General features: G+C 37.8%; 1 protein-coding gene across 1 annotated transcript; it reads right to left on the minus strand.

Annotated features, from left to right (window-relative positions):
* Positions 1-255: 255 nt before the first annotated feature.
* LOC106946822 (neuronal acetylcholine receptor subunit alpha-3-like) lies at positions 256-18,719 on the minus strand. The gene is made up of 7 exons (XM_015031503.1): positions 18,453-18,719; positions 6,165-6,304; positions 6,040-6,084; positions 5,250-5,359; positions 4,785-4,992; positions 3,155-4,153; positions 256-1,291 (listed from the first exon to the last, which is right to left on the minus strand). Exons 1-7 carry the CDS (start codon positions 18,661-18,663, stop codon positions 1,166-1,168), a joined length of 1,839 nt encoding a protein of 612 aa, XP_014886989.1. The 5' UTR covers positions 18,664-18,719; the 3' UTR covers positions 256-1,165.
* Positions 18,720-19,235: the final 516 nt, after the last annotated feature.

A 19,235-nucleotide genomic window follows, 5' to 3' on the forward strand; every position in this document is an offset into this window, starting at 1 on the left:
GATCTTATTCATAGAAGAACGCTTCTACACCTTGCAACCATCTGCAAAAGAAGATGGAAAACTATCATATTTCATATTAACATATGTGTTTCTGTCTGGAGATATTTTGGGCATAGACCTGGAAAAATAAGCATCACAGCAGATTCACAAGAAAAAAAATCAGCAGCTTTATGAGCTGTACATGCTATTTGAATATAACAAAAAAGATAGAAAAAAGAGAAAATACAATAATGAAAACCAAAAACATAAAATGTCACTGATTATAATAATTTGCATTAAACAGTTTTATTGTTTCAAGTCATTTTACAGGTTCAGTTGTACATTTTGTGGTTAAAAGTGCCTCCATACACTGCAAACTCCTGTCCTGAATTCATATCCTGTGCACATATAAATATACTGGTCATTGTTAAAGGTTAAAGGTTAAAGGTTAGAGGCCAGCATGCATTATGCTTTTGTTTTTCTCTACAAGGAAAACATAGATAAACAGATCATTATCTTGTATCGGAAAACATATCTATATCATTATCATATCTAGAAAAGATCACATTGTGCTATAATTCCCAACTTGGTGTCATTACTGGACCAGATTGTGGTTTACTGACCTGGCCTACAACAGCTAAATGCAAGGTAATTTAGAAGAAGTCATTTTCTTCTTCTTCTTTTTACTCAAATGTGTTTCCAAAGAGTTCTTGGAAACTGACATCTAAGCGGCTACGCCAAGAAGACTACAGTGGAAAGATGCCTCCAGTGGGAGCTCAAAGTAAAACACTGGAGAGGTAAAAAAAAATAAACAGAAGGGAGATGACGAGGAAATCAGGTTTCAGAAAATATGTGAGGAGACAAGATGGCAGCATTGCTATAGCATTGAATTGGCAGCTGAAAGGGCAAATAGATGAGGAATAGGGCAAATAGATGAGGAATAAAGAGGTGTGTTTCAGTCTAGGGAAATCTACAGAAGAGAGCTGAAAAGGATGGTTGATGATGGCACCCCAGACACAGAGAGAGGAAGTGACAGAAGCCAAAAAAAGAAGAACAACAATGTTCTTGTGCTTGTTTTGACACTGCTAAGTGCAGGATATTTCCCAGAGTAACTCAAGTAAGGTGTAAAGAAATTATCAGTAAGACAAGTAAAGCAGGGGGGAAAAAGAGAGGCAAGACAAGTTCTTCATTTGAAGAAGCTTATAAGTGGCTGGAGGAAAAGTCCCAGAGTTCCCAGCACACACACTGTCACAAAAACCCACAGGAAAATCCTGTCGATGACCATGGCAACGTACTTCCAGTCATCCTCCACCTGAAGAGAGAACGGAAAGGGCATTATGCAACGTGTGGAAACTAATATCTAAAGCAGATGCAGTCAAGAAAAAAGTTTCATAAAAAAACATGAGGTAAATAAAAAAAATAAAAAAACTACCTTGAGGTTAATAAAAGGCTTACGGAGAAAGTGTTGGCAACAGAAAATATCAAATACAGAAAATATTTCTGGAATAACTTTACTTTTTAGGTTATTTGTTAGTTGGAAAGCCTTTTAGAGCTGTCCAACTAGAGAATAGAGCATTTTTCCCGGAGCTATATCTGGTTTTTCAGGTGTGCAAAATAAGCTTGTGATTATCCAGTGACTGTAATGCTATTATGCATTTTGAGGAAGCAGTTTAGCTATTCTCCAAGCCTCGAAGAAAGATGCGTGTTGCTGAGGAAGGATGGAGGCGACGCAGCAAAGATATCAGGACTATCCAGAAAGTGAGGACGACGGGCACAAAACCCCGCTTCTGGAACGAACAAGCAGCTTTAAACTCCAAATATAGCAGAGGGGAAATGCTTTCTACAGTGTTTACCAAGAAAAGTATAATTTTACTAACCACGCAGAAGTAACACACACTTCTGTATGCAAACTGTGAGAACAAAACGTCGTCTCTTAAATGTAGAGATTCTTGGTCCCAAAACAATATAAAACAGATTAAGGGCAGTAAATCAGTGCATGTGTGAATTCATATACTGTATGCTGCAATGATAACAGTCCAGTTTATTGGATAAGGATATGGCAAAAGGAGAAATTTTATTAATTTATTTGGTTTCCCCTTAAGAAACGCTATCATGAAAAAAGTATTTAATAGATTAGGTGATTCGTTTTTTCTTTTCAGTGCTAAAAGGTCAACATGTGTTTTTTTTTATATTATAAAATCAGAATTTTGTTTAGAGATCACATTCTTCTTCATGTTAGAAAACTTGATCTTTGTTACAAAAAATGTAATAAATTTAGTAACTTTTTTTCAGAGATCTGGCTTTTGGTGTTCTGACAAATAAAGCATCAAGTACCTGATCAATGAGCAAGCAAGTTCACCTAATGCCACTTCTTCCTATTTTCTGTCACAAAGTATTTATGCTCTTAAGTTGAGACATAAGTTACAGCCTTCAGCATCACACACATCACCTCAGTCACCACTGGATTAAAAAGCAGAAGAAACACCTGACCCCTTCTGTTTGATTTCCACTTTTTACTCTCATTTCACAGGAAAACAGTAAATCCAGAACTGGAGAAACAGTAGTTTACACAGAACTGTTAAAGCCACGAGAAAATGTCATAAATAATATTGTCTTATGTTATAGGATAATGAGTCGCCATGATATTTCTGAAGCAATTTGAGAGATCTGTAAAACTGCTTGTATTTAAGACGGAAATCCACAAAAAGTGAAATACTTGAGCATTGATTAAAAAGCTTATCACTGGATTGGAAAGACATACTGTTTACTAAAATGTAAATGTATTTTCTTTTTTCTAATTACTAACATCAAACTAAAGTTTTGATCATGTCGGTACAACTACTTGTTTTGGTTTAATGCCAATTGAAATTTATACATGCAAATACTGGACTTGGTCTAGAGATATTTATTATGGATTTTGTATTATGTGAGTTATTGATGCATTACTGTTTTCTTACATAAAATCTGTGCAGCATCACTTTAAAGCATCAACTTTCAACCGTCGCCCAGAGGCCTGTTCCCACTCCACACGACTTAACAGGCAGCTACTGCATACTCATTTTACAGTATTATTAGGTCTTCTCTAGAGAGAAATTTTGAATGTAATTAGGATTAGAAACTTAATACTAACATAAATAATCAACAGGCATGCCGAACTAAAGGCCTGCTTATGTACCTCCTTGGCTTTGTTGCGTGTCCTCATGTTCTCTGCGATGTACTTCACGCTCTCGATGGCCTGCTTGATCTCCGGCGACACCACAGAAAAGGCAACGACAGCACTGACAGGCGACGAGGCGTTCAGAGGCCTCGGCGCCTTCGGGGGCTCTGACTCCGGAGGCCCCTGAGCCGGGTTTGCCTGGGGAGGAGGTGGAGGGACCATCGGTGGAGGAACGGGAGTCGGCACCTCCTTGCCCCTGTAGGGACACCTCCTGGTCATGTCGCGGTTAAGGTCACGGTTAACATCGCCATATTCCACACAGTTCATGGAGCCGCCAGCCGAGGAGGTCCCGCCACTATCCAGCGGCGGGCACGCCATGCCTCCAGTTATGCCTCCAACGCTTACACTTCCGGAGCTGCTTCCTCCTCCTACGCTGGTCTTTCTCTTCTTAATGCCTCCGCCGGTGACTCCTCCTCCTCCCGTCGCTCCTGTAATTCTGGCGGGTGACGAGCAGCTCTGGTCAATCGGCCGTCTCATCAGCATCACTCTGGGCAGCACCCCGAGGAACACCATCCTCACCCACTCGGGCATCGTGTGAGTCATAGGAGTGCGGTAGTGGACGTTCAGCACAAAGACGGTGATGACGATACTCAGAGTTACAAAAATCATGGTGAAGAGAAGATACTCTCCAATCAGCGGGATGACGAGCGACGTGGAGGGGATGGTTTCAGTGATGACCAGCAGGAACACAGTGAGGGAGAGCAGGACGGAGATGCACAGGGTGACCTTCTCCCCACAGTCTGACGGCAGATAGAAAACCAGCACTGTGAGGAAGGAGATGAGGAGGCAAGGGATGATGAGGTTGATTGTGTAGAAAAGAGGCAGGCGGCGGATGTAGAAGGAGTAGGTGATGTCCGGGTAGATTTCCTCACAGCAGTTGTACTTAATGTCGTGTTTGTATCCAGGTGCATCAATAATCTCCCACTCCCCGCTTTCCCAGAAGTCTTTCAGGTTCACCTGGAAAATGTAAGTTTAAAAAGAAGCTCTTCATTAGAAATGTGGCAATATTTAACAATTCAAGGGTATTTTTGTGTTGCATATGTGTCAGAAATAAACAAATATTGATGCAATAGAAATTGCCATATCAAATCTGATGAATAACAACAAAATCTCTCTATGTCTCCACACAAAATCAAACTTAATCGGTTCCAATACACAAAACATTTTCTCTATTATTGATCTGCATCATTAACATCCTTATAAGGCAGACACTTATTATTTTCTAACAATGTGAAAGCTGAATTGTACAACAATATTTTTTCATGTTGGTAAAATGTTATATAATGTAAAAGATTATAAAATCGATATTTTAAGGAATGTTTTTGGTAGGATGTGACAAATATGTATATTGTGTATAATGTGAGCTGTTTCTGCAATAACATGAAAAGTTTAGCGTTAGAGCAACAGAAGTCGTATGTTATAATCTGGTATAGCTTTATTTTTCACTTACATTGGTGGGATTTGTCCATTTATACAATCACATGAGCCATCTTTTTAATGCTAGTAGAAAAATATTGACTAAAAAGTATGTATAAAAACACAATACAAGATATATCCAAGATTTTTTTTTTCTTTTTTAATTTCTGACCTTTGAGCCAATGAGCACCAAGTCGATCTTTGCTTTGTCGTAGGTCCAGGACCCAAACTTCATAGAGCAGTTCTGGTAGTCAAAGGGGAAGTAAGTGATGTCCATTGGGCAGGAGGATTTGAATATAGCTGGGGGGACCCAAGTGATGGTGCCGTCAAACTTCAGCAGAGCTTTGGTCTTGTCTTCTACAAGGAAGTCACCAACAGCACTGTGGGAGAACATTTCTAAGGTTACTACATTTACTGTAAACGTCAGAGGATTTTGAGCCGACAACTGACAACGTAGCAAACACAAGAAAAAAATACCATCCAGTCTCAAACAAACAAAAAATGTGGAATACTTGGCCTACGTCTTTTATCCTGCTGTTTTTATTGGTTTGTATTTAAGACTTATTTAACATTTTTTATAACACAATTTTAGAAGACAAAAAAGTAATCCTCCTATCATCTGTTTATCAAAACATACTTGTTGTATAAGACAATATCCGGTCTCCAGATTTTGTTGGATGGGACTCGTATGTACTCGATGCCGTCGAATTCAACAGGGGTCCATCTCAGTTTATAGTCGTTCCAAACCTGAAGGGTAGTAAAACAGAAACAGTTGACATTAGGGCTGTGTAATTTTAACGATTCTACGATATTTAGTGATATTTTTTTCGATTTTTCATCTGCGAATATCGATATGTTAAATCCTACTTTGAGTTTTATGTCAGATCCACATGAATTAAATGACAGCTGTCACACAGGACATTTTTTACCCAGTTGCACATGTACATTAAAAATGAAACAATCTGTTGCAATTAATTAAATAATGAAATGAAATAGATAAATTACATTATATAATATAAGTGAATAAGGCAAAAAAGGTTTCTTTTCTGCATAACCAAATACAAAAAGCCACGCAATTAACAATTAAACAAAGCAAATGTATAACAAAAACAACATTTATTACGCCAGCATTACACCATCAGTTCAATTAATTAAATCCAAGTCTATGGGACAGTCACAAAATGTCACCAAAGTCCCCCTGAAAGATTTCAGGGGGATTTGGTGGGGGAGCAATACACAAATTGTGTATTGCTCACAATTTGTATTGTGAGCAATTTGTATTGCTCACAATACAAATTGTATTGTGAGCAGAATATCACGTATCGCATTGTATTGTGAGACTAGTGTATCTCTGCAGCCCTACTCGATATGCTGATGAAACTCAAACAGCACAAAACATAGCGAATAAAAAACACAGCAGCACTTACATGTCTCAGCCACAGGTTAGTTTCCATAATTTGATTCACCTCGTCCTATAGAAAGAATATAAATGCTGAACAAATAATTTATGACAGATCAAGGAGCCGACGGATGGATGATTCTGGGTTCTCACCACTTTAACAAGCTGTGATATGGACACTTCAAACTCCACCGTAACTGGATCAGACACATTCTCCACAGGTCGGATGAACTGGTTGTATCTTCGGAACAACCTTCGGAATAATCTGTCCTCTGCCTTGGATGAGAAGCAGCCTGGAAAAAAAAAAAAAAAACAGAGGGTGACGACGTTGAAAAAATTAACAGAAGATTAGCGAAAATGGCAAAAAGAAGAAAAAAAACTGCCACTTTACATTGACTGAGTCAAAGTGGGGCTTTGTGGAGCCGTCTGTGATTATCAGTGCCAGTAAATTAAACTTGACACTAATACTGCAGAAAGGTCACCGCTCCAAACAGATTTATTTTCAGTGTCTGCAAACAGAAAGTTATTATAGGGAGTCGAAGATTTTCTCACATCAAGGTTACATTTCCCACGTATATGAGACAGTAACAGGCAGAAGCTGATGAAACTTTGATACATATATGGTGGTCAATGATGTGTAAATCCTTATAAAATCTATATATTTCTTTGTCTTTTGATGTTATTTTTTTTCAAGTTAAATAAAAACAACTACAACAGAAACACAGAGTTGTTATGTTTGGCAAAAATAAACCGTCGTTCTGTTAAAATTACAGTTTTTTTTTATCCATCATGACCATTTGAGGCTGAGAACAACACCGGTGCACTTCACAAACTGTAGATGTCGTCATAAGGGAAACAATTTGATATGAGAAATACTGAAGAAACATCTCAATAAAAGCCAGAAGGTGAGGCTTGGGGACAAATGGCTCCGCCAGCGGGCGATGACCCTTATGGTTTTACCAAAATATTTTCAAAGTAGCTAAAGAACCAAAATGTAGTTTTGATGAGTCCATTAAAAAAACTTGATTTCAGTTAAATAGAAAACATTTGGTCCAACAAGCTCAAAAGTTGTGCCAACAAACCTGATCAGGAGAAAATAGGCAAAGTTTCAGAAAACTATTGTGAGAAGCTTGCAGAGGGGCAGCAAAAATGTTTGAATAAATTGGTAGTTTGACAAGTAATTCCCCAAAAATTGACAAAACATATGCAAAACTATTTATTTCAAAGAAAATAATAGAAATTTACAAAAAAAAAAAAGGTCTCACTCACTATTCTCACATTTAGAAAATTTTAAAAATGGTAATCGGAACTGACCTAAAAATGAAAAGTTTAATCTGATTTAATGTCCGAGCGTGAAAATGGAAACAATTATTTATTCGCCCCCATGTATGTAAATATGTTTTTCAAATGTATGTAATGATATCATTGGAAAGTCAGAGCATAAGTTGAGCTCTATGAAGTCTTCAGCAGACTTTTCTTACTCAGTCAAATCAGATCGATTCCAGTTTATTCCTACAGCGTAATACCCGTACAGAACATTTTAAAAACAAGTGATAAAACACTGAACTGGAAGGAGGTGGTGTAAAGAGGCCAGTGCAGGTGGGGAATGTTTCTTCTCTTAGCAGGCAAGGTGCTGAGCTTGCTGCTTAGCTTGCTGCTTTTGGTAAATAAAGGTTATTATCAGTCTGTGTGGAAAAACACAACATTCTGCAGGAGAGGTTCCTTGTTTATTCCCCAAAATTTCTCAACAAAATCATTGAAAAAAGCCTTATCTTTACTTCATCTTTCCCTTGAAACCGTCAGTCAGTAAGATCTGTTATGATTTACTATGCTGCAGTAATGACAATAGACTGACACACACTCTAACCATTTGTGTCCAAGCTGCACCTGTTTCAGTTTATTTTAGGAGAAATTGAGCAGCTTGTACACTATAACAAATCGATCCTTTTACTTCACCTGCACAAGTAGCTATGCACATATTGACCATGTTAGGACTCATGTGGTAATTTATGGAATTCAGCTGATAATTTAATGATGACTTTATTTAAAATCTGACAAAAACTTAAACAAGTCTAAAAATGGAGCTCAATTATAGAAGTTCTTATGTGAAGCCTTGCCAAACAGTCTCTTCTAATGTGATATGTTTGCATTTAAAACCGTGACAGAAAAAGGTCTGTTCTCTCTCTTTTCTTGCACGATGGTGTGACAGAGCATTTCGCTGCTGAACTGTCCATCTCTATCAGTAGAGGATTTCAGTCAAAGCAGGAAAAACAGCCTCTGCAGAGGTGAAGACTGAGCCGACGATCAGATTATGAAAAACTGTCACAAGTAATGCTTGTGGTGGCACACAGACCTGCGTCTGTCTGAGCAGAAAATGTTGGGACAGCATGCAGCCACGCCACCGGAGAAAAGTTATAAACTCTGGAGACGGATCCACCAGGGCTTCTCTCAGCTCCAACTCTTACTTTAAAATAATCTGATCTAATTAACTTTTATAATATGTTCATAACCCCTTGATTATGTTCTCTAAACTCGACACTGAATACCATCTGTTTGCCTTTTAGTGTCTTTGAACAAAATCACTTCTGCGTGTAAGACACAAACATGTTGAAAATCTAAACATGAAATTTCCCATCATACCTTTCAAGTCAAGTAGAGATGTGCATATCATTGAAGGCTTTCACATCAAAAAAGGCTCTTTATTTGCTGCGTGAGTCAGTAAAGAGATGAACATTTTTTAATAAAAATGATAAGGAGATCAAATTTGATTTGCAGAGATATAAACAGTCACTAAAGAGTTTTTTTAAACAACTAAATAAAACATTAATTTATTATTGAGTCCATTTATGCTACACAAATCAAAAAGATTCATTTTAATATTCTCCTTTACTTATCATGCTTTTCTCTGCACAATCTTATATTGTGCATCATGTTTCATACTAATATAAGGAGGAAATGCTGAAAGTACTTCAGCTTACACTACTCTTTTTTTTAAAGAAAGTATTAGCTATAATTAAAAATAAAAGTCTTTAATGTCAACTGAAGGAAGTAAAGGTGTAGCCAGATTTTGTTTAACATCAAAACAATTGCAGTTAAGATCTTTCATCATGAATAGTATAAAAAATAACAAAAACAAAACAGTCTTTTTTTGTGTGGTTGGCTTCGGTCTTATTCCCAGCAGTGTTGGGTTTATTATTCTTCTCATATGGCTGATGTTTACCAAAGCATTCTCAGATAAAACTGGGCTGCCTGAAGAAGTTCACTTTAATCAAATCTGAACAATGTTAGAGGAACCTTTGTATTGAAATAGATGTGATGTCCGCTGTTCATACAGTAAAGTCGTAAGCATTTCTAATGAGAGTATCGTGATGAGCATCTTCCAGACATCCTGAATCAGTTCAATTGTTCACGTTCTCAAAAAGTGACCGACTTGCCGGAGCAAGAAAAGTCCGTTAAGAGATGAACTGTGTGAATCTGCACAGATCTGGTCTGATAACAACGAGCTCTGATGTTACAACAAGCCTCAGCTCACCTCAGGGGGGGGTCAGTTTCATTATGATGCCTGAGCAAACCAAACAATAAGATCACATGACTGCAGGCAACATGCAGGCCACCAAAAAGGACGAAAGCAGAATCCATTGGTTCTGCATCAAGCAGCAGAATTTGCAGTAGCTGTTTGATATCACTAATTTAACAATCAAATTTAATCTGGTGTAAAATTTGATTTGAATTTTATTCAACAAAGGAGCTTGTTTGCGATAAGTAATGAGACAGGCATCTCTTAAAAGCTAATAAAACAACATAAAAGTAGCATCAGTTTTGAAAATAAGATCTTGTGTATTTATTTAAATTATTTTTTTTTCCCTTCTCAAAAATCTTAAATAATTTCTGACCTGGTTTTCGAATGCTTCCATGATGATTTGTCTTGGTGACGAACTCCAAGTCTTTGAAGTTAAAAGGGCTCCTTGCCATCACCCTAATTTTAACATTTTCAAAGCATTTTAAAAATAGGAATTCAATGCACAAGTTTGAAGTTATGGGGGATCTTCCCTCATCCACACCCAGTCAACATTATAATTATCAAACAAGCGTCAGATGTAATTCTGGCAGAAATCATCACTTTTCTTGGCCGAGTTGGTAAAGCTTGTGTAATGGCTGGAGCCACATTTTTAACCATAAAATTTAAGTTGCGATAAGTTTATTTATTTTGCCTTTTATTATCACTTTCTTATCACTGTACTTCTTTGTAGACCAACTACTTTCAGCAAACCTTGTGTAATAGACGTATTGGTCACAATTAAAAAAACTGAAAAATAAAAATTGTTGGTGCAATAAGGGAACTAAAACCATTAACATCTCATTAATGTGCTGCTGTAAAGTCTATAAGTTTCCTGAGGTCACTGGCTGAGGCGAGCTGCTCCTTAAAACTTTAATAAAATGACGTTTCTCTGGAGACACTTGTGTAATTTCAGCTCTTGGTACCTGCCTTAAAAACTGCCCACCGCTTGCTGATTTGCTGCTGCGCCAGAACCTTGGTAAAGCCTGTAATTGGCTGAGGGAAATCCAGGGCAATTATAATCAGTCAATTAATTGGACCTTTTGTTCTTTGTTGCATAGAAAAAGTAAAAAAAAAAAAAAAGAAATCCTCTCTTGGAACAGTAACTCCCCTAATTCCCTGTACTTGTTTTTATTTTTTAAGGGACAATCTTAAATATTCTAGGATTAAGAGTGTTAAATATAACCTTTTCTCTCCTTTACCCTTCAGATGATTGTGTGTAACTTTTCCTGCTTACATTTCCCTGATATGTAAAGTAAGGCTTAAGTGTGTGCAGTAATTCAAAACCAAGCATTTGAAACCTGCTCATGCATGAATAAATACATGCATAGTCTGAGAGTCCTCTGAGTAATCAAAGAATAAGCTAAAATAATGAGAAAATAAGGTCTTATGTTTACTCTACTACTCTAAGCATTCAGCGTGTGAAGAAAAGTGAATTTTCAAAAATGCAGACAGAGCATCTGCATAGTGATGCAAGAGCTCATTCAGGGAACCACAGTACCAGATAAATAAAGAAATTTGTTCTAACGCTGTTTACTTGAAGCTACATATATTCATATGACACTGAAAAGCAAGGCAGGAAATACTGTAATGGTGTATCAATAAGCAGTGTTTTTCATTTAGACTATGCGATTACATTTGATCAATTTATTAATGTCTTGAATTAACACATTTTTATGTAAGAAAATACTTAGTTGGCCTGTCTGACGATTTGAATTGTTTTATAACATCAACTGAGTCTTTTAAAATGGCAAGACATTGAAATTTAATATGTCTGTCATAATAATTTTAATATATACATTTTTATATTATTCTTTGGCACCTCAGTTGTCATCGTGAAGAGATTTAGTTTTTTTTTTATAGTTTAAACTGAAACTGATGTTAGTTAACTCACTGTAGCATGTAGGCTTTGTAGATGATATTACAATTAAACACAAAAGAAGATAGAAACCGCATTCCATGCTGACGCTTTATGATTTTCATAATATTCTGTCGGTGATTAGTGTGCTGTTATTAACTTTAAAACATACATTTTTCAGGAGACAGATTGTCAAACATTTCTTTATCATAATCATCTTTATCGTCACTCTTAACAGCTCAGATTTCAACACATTATCATTTTGATCAGAACTGTTTTTGTCTCTGATGATGAAAATCACATGAAATTAGCCTGAGAGTCACATTTCAAATTACAAAACAAGTTTTTTCTTGTTTTCCTTCCCCTTCTTTATGATGTCAAATTGAAAGGTCTTGGTTCTGGAGCGGCTGGAGCCAAGCCAAACAATCAAGCATTTCTCTTTAAGGAAAAGCAACACTGATTGAGACTTAGCAAGACAAACAGTGAGTGCGTTAGTTTCTCTCGTGGCTTCAGGAGGAGCGAGCTGCAGAAGGACCCACGGCCTGTGGGAGACTCTTTGATCAGACATGCGCTTAACAGGATGAGCCTGGGAGCCTGTGGTGGACAGTCTGAAGGAACTAATTACCCTCCAAAAATACACCACTGACAGAGAGCGAGAGTATATGGAGAGGGGATACAAAGACAGAGGGAGGCAGTGGCACGAGGAGATAGGAGGAGAAAATTGACAGCAGAAACGTGCAGAGAACAGCCAGATAGCATGGGTCTCCTCTCCAGGGGATTCGATGGCCTGACTTTGACACGCTCAGTGACGCAAAAGAGGATCCACGGTGATTACTGCATTAGCCATGACCATCCAAATGAGCACGAGCTGCAGTACGAGACTCTTCATATAGGAGAGCCTGATTAATTTACGGCCTAGTAAATTGTATGATTGTGAGCACAGCTCCCTTTTAATGCCATTATTCCTGCAATTCAACAGTTCAACCTGTGTTCTGATTTTAAAAGGAAAAAATACATATATATATATATATATATTTGTAAATTCTAAAACATCTTTGTTGACATCTTTGCAGATATTTTTCTCAACCTATCTGTTGTTTTTATCATAAAGGACTAGTTAGTAACTCTGCGAACTGATCCAGCCAATTCAAGCTCTGAAACAAATGTTCAGATTATAGCTGCAATTAGAGTTTAAAATGTGTTTTCCTAGCACTGATTCTCAAGTTCGTGAATGTTTTGTTTTTCTGAAAGGACAAGAAGAAGAAATCAACACTGTCATTTATAAACACTGACAGCTCATCTGTTTTGCAGATAAAAGGGAGGGTAGACATAATGTAAAATTTAACTGTGCATGTTTAACCTTTCAAACTTTGAGACATTATGAAGCGGGTTAGTCAAATTAAGAGATTTTTTACAGTAATGTATCAGAAGCCTGTTTAAAACGCGTAAACCCTGCAGAGCCATGGAAACACCAGCGGGGAATCCGTACATGTCATATCTGTCTTCGAGAGACGATGGATCAGGCTTATCTATCACATCTGTCAGTCAAACTGACTGAATCAGGACTCAGGGAAGATGTTGAGTCTCAAAGTCACAGCAAATACAAAAGTTTGCTCCTGTTTTTAGATCTTCAGATATGCAGATGTCTTTGTTGTATAATCCTTTCAATGTCTCCAAAGCTCTTTCTTTTTCCTATTTTTTTCCACTTTGCTGCACACATGTTGAGAGTCTCCTCCTGAAAGCGCAGATCACCATACACCCACGATCTTTAATTTGCTTTGAGTTTTGAAATTAATGTCCATAAATTCTTAAGAGTGGCAGCACTACAATAAATGACACTCCTTCAAAATCCAGTGCATCTGCCTCCAAATCTCTTAATTATTACACAGACGCCCATCTGTGCGTTTTGCAAAGAAGAATAGGCAAAATATGCAGTCAGTCTATGTGCAAAGCCAGTGGATCTTTAGCTCAGAATATTGTACTGTTTTATTCATTTTAGTCTTTCACTGTTTTTATGATGATTATTATGTTTCATCACAAAGACAAAAAGATCACAGGGTTCATATGCAGACTCAGGATTTTGTGACCCTGTTTCATTTGATTGCATCAAATTTAGTTTTTTTTTTTTTTAACTTCTTCCAGTGCTTGGAGACCTTAGATCTTTTGAGTCAAAGAAGAAAAAAAAAGGTCATCCATAGATCTGTTGTTCTTCAACTGCATGTTACTCATTACCATTTCTGCTCCCTCTTAACATTTCCATCATTTTCCATCATTTGCTGCATTTATCAATCTGCCATCCACTTCTAAGAGTGAGACGTTTGATTTCTGGAGAGCAGAATGTAATTATGATCTTATCACAAGAGGACAAGCTTTGTTAGACAGAGATTAAAAAAACGCAGATTACCACATTATCTTAGAAAATGTGTAATAATATCAGGCTAATGAGATAATTAGCTTGTGATCTTGAGATATGAGTATTTAAACATCACTATTCTCTGAACTCAACAGGAGTTCTCACAACCATCACTAGAACAACATATTTAAAAAAAAAAAAAAACACATAGAGGTTGCAAACTTCACACGGATCAAAGCCAACTAGATATTTTTATGAATACTGAGAAAACTGAAGACAGTTTAGACAAAACTCCTTTAAAAAATGTGATTTATATCTTTATGAATTAAAGATTAAAGAGTACATATAATTTGCCAGGTTAGTCAAGTCAGAAGGAGACCGAAGATGCAAAAGGATGAGAGTTTCAAAAATATTTTTGTTTGTCAACCAAAGGCTGACGTTTAAACAATGTTTTTCTGGAGGAATAAATTCACTGACAGCAGGATTTATATGCAAAGAAAGCAACTGTTTTTAACAGGCTATTTAAGGAACAGGAGCTGAAAAGTTTGGCCGCCATCTAAGGCATCTCATTTAGAAAAAAAACTACAAAAAAACTCTTTCTTTTTTACTTTCTTTAATGCCATCCTGAAATGTACCCCACGCAATTCCCAGCATAAAAGAGCAGGGTGTCCTAGAGGAGTTTGACAGTCTTGAAGAAGATGTGAGTTTGGGTCTTTAGGTCTGAGGGCACCATGATGTTTAAGCCCGTCCATAGGAAGGTGGAAAAAATTGTTTGCCCGTGGTGGCTACACACCATGTGTGCACCAGCGTTTGGCTGCAATAATCACATGACAATCGCGTTAAGAGGATCCTCAAGCTGCCTCACAGCCACACACACACTGGTTGCCTGTCAGGCTTTAATGCAACTATATTGCTTCTGGGAGAGAAACCAGAGAGCTTTTCTGTAGTGCACAGCAAAGCTCAGATGAGCATTTAAGTCTTTGGAGCCAATATAGTAGGTGATAGCAGGACGAGGGTAGACAACCCTACACAAGAAAGCTTTGATAAGCGTTACAGAGACTCGATCAAAATCATTTCTACGATACTGAAAGAAAAATATCCGTCTGATTCTTGAACTGCAACCATGGCAGCAGATTCAAAGCATTCACTTCTAATGAGTTGTGCGTTTTGTTTTGGTTTGTTTTTTATTTTAATTATCAGCAACCTGCAGCTCCTGTTCTCTGGGGCCCAGCTAGTTCGGCGGAGGCAGATCCTCTTTGCACAGTTAACATGCAGCCACAGCCTATTAAAATGCACAGTGAAGTGAGGTAAGGGGTTAAGCATAAACTACAATGCGGATTAGATGAGGAAAAATGCAGGCGTGGCTGAACATCTCCCTCAGCTATTTTGTGCTGGAGATGATGCAGGCGAGAAGCTGCAGGGAAATGCATTATGCAGTCTATCTCTAATCACTGCCTTTCAGACCTGAAGGAACCCATCCTGTCCTAGAATATGCTGATGCACGCCGCCAATCTGTCCCACAGGCTGAAACTTTGATTTGAATGTCATATTTCCAACAAACACCTCCGTATTTAACGAGTCTCTTAGTCCCTTCCTCTGAGCCACTTCAGTCAGATTCTATTTTTAAATAAAATACCCCAATCCCATGAACCGCGGCTCAGCATCTCCTCTGTTTTGGGGACAAACCACCAGATCCTGGATAGAACGAGACAATACCTTTTGAAGCCCACAAAGCACATCCCCACTGGGAGTGAATGTGTATACAGTATGTATATCAGTGGATATTTTGAAGTAATTCCTCTGAATGAACGGTTGCTATTGAAAATGACACAATAGAGATTGACGAATAAAAGGACAAAGCAACAACACAATACACTATTTGTTTCTCCTTTTTTTCCCACTAAAGTGCTAAATTAAAAACTTCCACTGAGGAAAAACTGTGTTTAATCTCTACTGAGCAAAATCTGTCCTCCTCCGAGAGCACTGACACTGTCGCACTTTCAAGGCATCGCTTTTCTTCTGAGATTCTCTGAGTTCAAGGACAAACCCGCAGCAAGTCTGTAACGCTAAGGAGAATGACAGAAGAGTATGAAAGAGGAAGTCGGGAGAGTTTATCCCACAGATTGTGTAAAGGAAACCAATCCTACCTTCAACTACGTTTCTGTGTCAGGTTACAGGATGTGAGAAGACACTGACTTTCACACAGCAGACATGGCATGAGCACATAGAAGCACTTAATGCTGCTCCCAATGGGACATCTGCAGGCACCACATCTGGAACAGACTTGCAGCCGCACGCAGGGCTTTGAAACTAAAAAAAATTACACTGACGCTCAGTACATAATGTGTGAAACTGAAAGAAATAACACATCTGTCCCGTTCTGAAAATCCAAAAACAACCTGTATGATCTGTGGAGTTGTACATCGCAAACAGGATAACATAAAGTAAAAACATGATATGTACAAAGTAAGAACTCAGCCTGCAGCTCAAAATTTCTCTAATCTGTGCATCAAGAAACACCAGCTAATTTATTGATGGTTTATTCTCACATCTTACATAAAATTACTCTTGACATTTTCATGTAAGCTTTTCATTTAGCTTGCTAATGCAATGTCCCTTTTTTCTGCCAAGGTAAATGGTTATTGCAGTTCTCACGTCTGGATATTATTTTTTATCTCCCTTGACAACTCACTGAATGTCTAAGAAAATATGATCAAGTATAGGTGAGAAATTGTTTTGCTCTGTGAAAACATATTTTCTGTTTTACAGATTTCTTCAGGTTTTATCTATTCGGTCATACCTACATTTTTTCTAATCAGGCATATTAGAAATAAAAAAAAAACAGCCATATGACAACCAACATGAAAAAATGTAAAAATGTAAAAATATGTGATACAGCTGTCAAAGGATGAAAGCAGGAAAGAAGAGAAACTAATTAAGACAAAGGGAGGTGAACTAAAGCTCAAAAGGAACTACACAACAAGAGCAAAATATTAACACACATCTAGGAGAAATAAACACAAATGTACAAAGAACAAAACACAAGAAGAGACTAAAGGAATTAACTAAAATGGCCATCTTTCCAACACTGAAAAAACAACTGACTAAGGAAATACTTATCAAACATAAATGAAAAACAAGAAAATGATCAAAACACAAAAGAAAACCTAAACTAAGGTAAGAATCATGACACCATTAGCAAAAACTGCAAATGAGTGTTTTTTACCTCTTTGGAGAACTTGACTGAGTCGCTCGTTCAGAAATATTTCAGTCATTTTAACCCAGCATCGCTGTAGAGTATTGAAAATAAACAGCCTGTTTGAAGTCATTCATAAAGTCATAAAGTATGAGTTTCAAGCCAGCGTGAATGTTTTCTCAGCTAAAATCTAAAATGTGGCCTTCATGAAAGAGTGACAAGAATAAAATTTGTTTGAAAAAAAGCACATGATGCTGTTTTTTTTTTTTGTTTGTTTGTTTGTTTTTTTCCAGCAGCGACAAGAAAGCTTCTAAGAGTTGAGGGAAAGATTGATGGCAGTCTAGGAATAAAAAGTATTGAAGGTTTAAGAAGACTTGAGACTGAGATGGAAACTCACCTTCCAGCAGAACAAAGACCCCAAACAAAAAACCAGAGCAACAATAGAACAGTTATAGTCACAACATAATGATATATCTAAATGGCCCAGTCAAAGTTCGGTCCTACCAAATGGGAAAACTTGAAAAATTATGTCTATAGACCCTTTTCATGTAATCTGTCTGATCTTTTTATTTACCAACGGAAAAGCTGGTTGAAGTGTGTCTTGCAGCTGTAAATGTTGCAAAAGGTGATTTTAAAAAGTATAAACTAAAAGGACCTGAATGTTCATCCTCACTGTATTTAATGTGCAACACGTTGTGTTCATTTATCAAATGAAACACAATGAGGTTAGTGTTTAAAAATGTGGAAAAAGTGTTCAGAGGACATGGATAGTTTTGTAAGGCATGTCCCTATAAAACTGCTATAAAAGACTGCAGCAGGACAGATATTAAGATATAAAACAGTCATCATGTTGGGCATGGACGTTTGTTTTATACGAAAGCAATAAATGTTTAAGTAACAATAGATTCATCACCTTGACGTTTGTCTCTTTTGGTAGACTACTCCCAGTTCCAGTTTCATTTCAGACCTTATGTCTGAGCTATCAAGAGCTCTAAGAGCAGCACTACATAAACAAACCTGGAGCTGCCAGGTTTCATGATTTTATTCAGAAATACAAAATACTACCTGCATGCTTTCTAAATGGGACAGAACATCTTGCATTAAAATGAGAACCTGTCCTCATTGTGTTGCTTCTGCGCCCCTGAACTCCCAGAGGAATTTCAGGATGTCCTAACTCGCTTTTGGAGCTATTTGTCACCGTCAGAATCCCTTCTTGTGAGAAATGCAGCACGACGTGGCTCCTGAGCTGAAGTTAACTTTTGCCAAAAAGAAAACCTTACAACTTATTTCTCCATGTATGCTTATTCAGAGTAAAATACAAAACCATTCATTTTTACGTAAGAGAGCAGAAGAGTTGACTTCTTACGTTATTGTTTTTTTGTTTTTTTTTACAAAGAAAAAAAAAACTGGGGACCTGTGAGATAATCAGGAATACTTGTTTGCGTCTCGATCACATAAGGAGCACAGTCTCTTCTTACCTTGCGCTGCGAGGAGCACCATCAGCAGGAAGCCTGGTAGTTTGCCGAAGAAATTCATCGAAACATCTGAGCCTGGCGACACCTTAATTGGATCAAACGTGGTCTCGGACAGCGGGTTCCAGTCTCTGTTTGCCTGCAGAGGTCTGTGAAGCCTGAAGATTCCGCTTTTGCGTTCCTTTACGCGTGGAGGATGGATGCGCTGCGCAGACATGGACAACCAGCTTCTCCTCGTCCCGCCTCCCCTCCACCGTCCCCAGCTCCTGCTCACAGCACACCCTCCCTCCCTCTCACCCCGTGGGTAAACTTGGCGACCTGACTCAACAGCGAGTCAGAGACGGTGAAGTAATGAAATTATTTTTCATACACACAGCATCAAGGCTCGTCTGGGAGGGCGGCTGTCCTTGCAAAGGCAATGATTATATTGCATTTGTGTGTTCAACACACAACAGATGTACTTTTTGCATTTCAAAAAGGGAAAGAAAATATTTAAATAAAAACGACTTAAAGTATTACAGTGGCTACACACCTGCATCCTGTGTTTTCACGACTGAGCTGCATTTGGCCCATTTAGTCACTTAATTGATTTTGTAGGCACAACAATGCTGAGGCGGCATAAAGCATTAGCTGCTCCATAACAGAATCTAAGAGGGCTGCAGAGTCTGCCCATTTCGTATAATGGAAAGCTATTGATGTACATCATGAAATAGCAGTGAAAATATTGAGGCAAGTCCAGATTAAATGCTGGCTCATCTTTGAAGGGAAGCTGACGGTGCAATGGACAGA

This window comes from Poecilia latipinna, unplaced genomic scaffold, assembly GCF_001443285.1.
Source record: "Poecilia latipinna isolate Pla-1442-1.1 unplaced genomic scaffold, P_latipinna-1.0 Scaffold0, whole genome shotgun sequence".
NCBI classification, from domain to species: domain Eukaryota; kingdom Metazoa; phylum Chordata; class Actinopteri; order Cyprinodontiformes; family Poeciliidae; genus Poecilia; species Poecilia latipinna.